Here is a 2523-nt window from a genome sequence, read left to right as displayed (position 1 = left end):
AGAGAGAGAGAGAGAGAGAGAGAGAGAGAGAGAGAGAGAGAGAGAGGACGATAAGGATGAAATTATGCGCACAGACGCATCAGCAGTCGCAAAATCCTCACACAGCATCAGGGGGAGATTAAAGGGAACGAACGGGACGAAAATGAAACGTATGGAAATGAGGAAGGAAGGAAAGGGGCGCATCCCTATTCCTCTATCTATCTATCTATCTATCTATCTATCTATCTATCTATCTATCTATCTATCTATGTACTTTTTGAAAAATTCCGCAGTGAACTTAGCATCCCTCCATCCATCCCTCCAACAGTTGAAGGAGTAACTTTACGCGCAACAATGCGCAGTGTCCACCACGGTGCCAAACATGATGTGTTGCATTGTGCGCACAGAGAGAGAAAGACAAACGAAAGAAAGGCTGCAGACCGCAGAGTAAACTTGTGGGGCCACTCACCCGGGCGTATTTGGAGGAGTAGGGGTCCTCGAACAGAGCCCACATCTTGGGCTGCCACACATCCCACCACGTCGTCCTGCGGCCGTCCTCCTGCATGCACAGCCGCTTCAGGTCGCCGTCCGCCCCGCCGGTGAGCGCCGGGTCATCCTCGGGAGCGTCCGGCTCGGGGGTCTCAAAGCTGTCCAGGGCTTCCTCGGCGTCGCGGTGCTGCCGGTAGTTCATCCAACAGCACGCCTCCACGTCCGTCTCGTCGATGCCCCAGAAGGCGAGCTCCTCCTCGAAGAGCGGCCCGCAGACATCGTTGGGACAGTGGAGCTTGCCGGTGCGGTAGTAGTTGAGGATGAAGGCGAAGGTGGCGGGGTGGCGATCGAAGAAGAACTCGTCGGACTTGGGGTCGTAGTCGAAGTTGCTGTAGGCGTCGGGCTCGGTCAGCCAAGACAAGCGCGTCCCCGGCAGCGTCTTCAGGGTGCTCCGGTAGGTCTCGTGTCGGATCCCGCCGCAGTTGATCACGATCTTCTCGCTATCTGACGCCGAGCAAGTCATGGCTGCGCTGGAGCATGCTTCGGTCGGTGCGCCCGACTGCTGCTGCTGCTGCTGCGGCTACTGGCCGTCCCCATCCACCGCCGATCCCCGCTCTGTAGGCTTCTGTTATACCGTCCCGGCAAGGAGTCAGTGAGCCAACTGAGAGGAGGAGAGAGGAGGAGGGGGAGGAGGAGTCTGCCGTGGAGAGGAGAGGAGGAAGAGAGGGAGTCTGCAGGAGAGAGAGAGAGAGAGAGTGTGTGTGTGTGTGTGTGTGTGTGTGTGTGTGACAGAGAGAGTGTGTGGGATGCGGATTTTATGAATCAATAGGTTTGCCTCTGAATGAGCGGCTGTCTGATTGATTGATTGAATTCATGTGATTGGATCATTTGATGATGTTGAGCTCAGAACTCAGCAGATTCTCCTTCTGCTGCTTCCTGCATCTGTGGACTGAAGACCTCAGAAGCACTGACATGAGGAGCAGAGAGACGTAAAGGCAGCACATGACCAAACCAGGTCCATGCATGTGCTGCTCTACCAGGTTCTGGTGTCAGAATGTCCACCACAACCTGGTTGTACAGATCCGTCTCCATCCATGCAGTGCCTCGGTGCAGCTCGCTGGGCTTACAGTCAGCTGATCCACACGTCCGGTTCTTCTGCACCAAAGTGGGGAACCCGTGGATCCGTGCTCGGCGGCGCTGTCATGATAAAACACCGACTGCATCACACAGAGATGAACGAGATGTGACGTCGGCCGACCGGCTGCACTGGAGTCGGTCAGTCATGCTTACTTTGCACTTTCTACCTCCGTTGTGGAGATTGAAGGAAATGAGTCACACTAAACGGTACATTAGGGCGACTAGCGCAGCTTTCTGCTGACCCAATCAGGGATCTCCCTCTGGCTGACCTAATGTATTCTCATCCTTACACATCAGTTTGTTTACATGCATGAGTCGGACTCTCTGGAAACCCACCAGCTAATCCGAGGGTGGGCTGATATGAGGACGGTGGCGAGCCGTTTCAGTTTGATTTTTTTGGGCCATGTTGGAGCTGAACCAAATGGAAGACTGGACTGTGGGGATGGAGGCAGAGAGACAACAGACCTGGTGGTGTTTCTGCGCTCACTGCTGACCAATGAGAAGCTTCTGCTGCAAAGAGGAGCAGCTGTTGAGACCAGACTTCACAAATCTACATTTCTCCAGGGCTGAGAGCGTCCAAGCTCTGGAACTACGAGTCATGAATGTGGGGCTTTGATAAACATCCTGCTCCAGCTCCTCAAAATCAACTGGAAGTAAAGATGAAAACGGGTCAGAACAAACAAGCAGCTCTCCACATGATAATTAAAAGCTGTTGCCACAAATGAGGAAGTCCTTTAATGTACTGGTTGTCTTGTTTGGTCCAACATCTCCAGCACAAACAGAAAAGCTTCAGACGAATACACTGGAATGACTGAACTGATGATCAGATGGAGACCCAAAACCCAGTTAGCAGAACGGCTCAGTCCTGTGTTTACTGGGAGTCAGACTGTGAAGGTGATTGTTGTTGTGGCTGCAGAG

General features: G+C 53.3%; 1 protein-coding gene across 1 annotated transcript in view; it reads right to left on the bottom strand.

Annotated features, from left to right (window-relative positions):
• The window catches only part of LOC103371248 (potassium voltage-gated channel subfamily C member 1-like), a 66361-nt gene extending 65235 nt beyond the window's left edge, over positions 1-1126 (bottom strand). The window contains exon 1 of the mRNA XM_008300503.1: positions 449-1126. Within this exon, the coding sequence (XP_008298725.1) occupies positions 449-991 (543 nt within the window). The 5' untranslated portion in view covers positions 992-1126. The remainder of the gene's footprint in view (positions 1-448) is intronic.
• Positions 1127-2523: the final 1397 nt, after the last annotated feature.

The sequence above is a fragment of the Stegastes partitus genome, unplaced genomic scaffold, assembly GCF_000690725.1.
Source record: "Stegastes partitus isolate 25-593 unplaced genomic scaffold, Stegastes_partitus-1.0.2 Scaffold1551, whole genome shotgun sequence".
Lineage (NCBI taxonomy): Eukaryota > Metazoa > Chordata > Actinopteri > Pomacentridae > Stegastes > Stegastes partitus.
The sequence above is the reverse complement of the archived record's forward strand: the minus strand, read 5'-3'. Positions and strand labels throughout refer to the sequence as shown.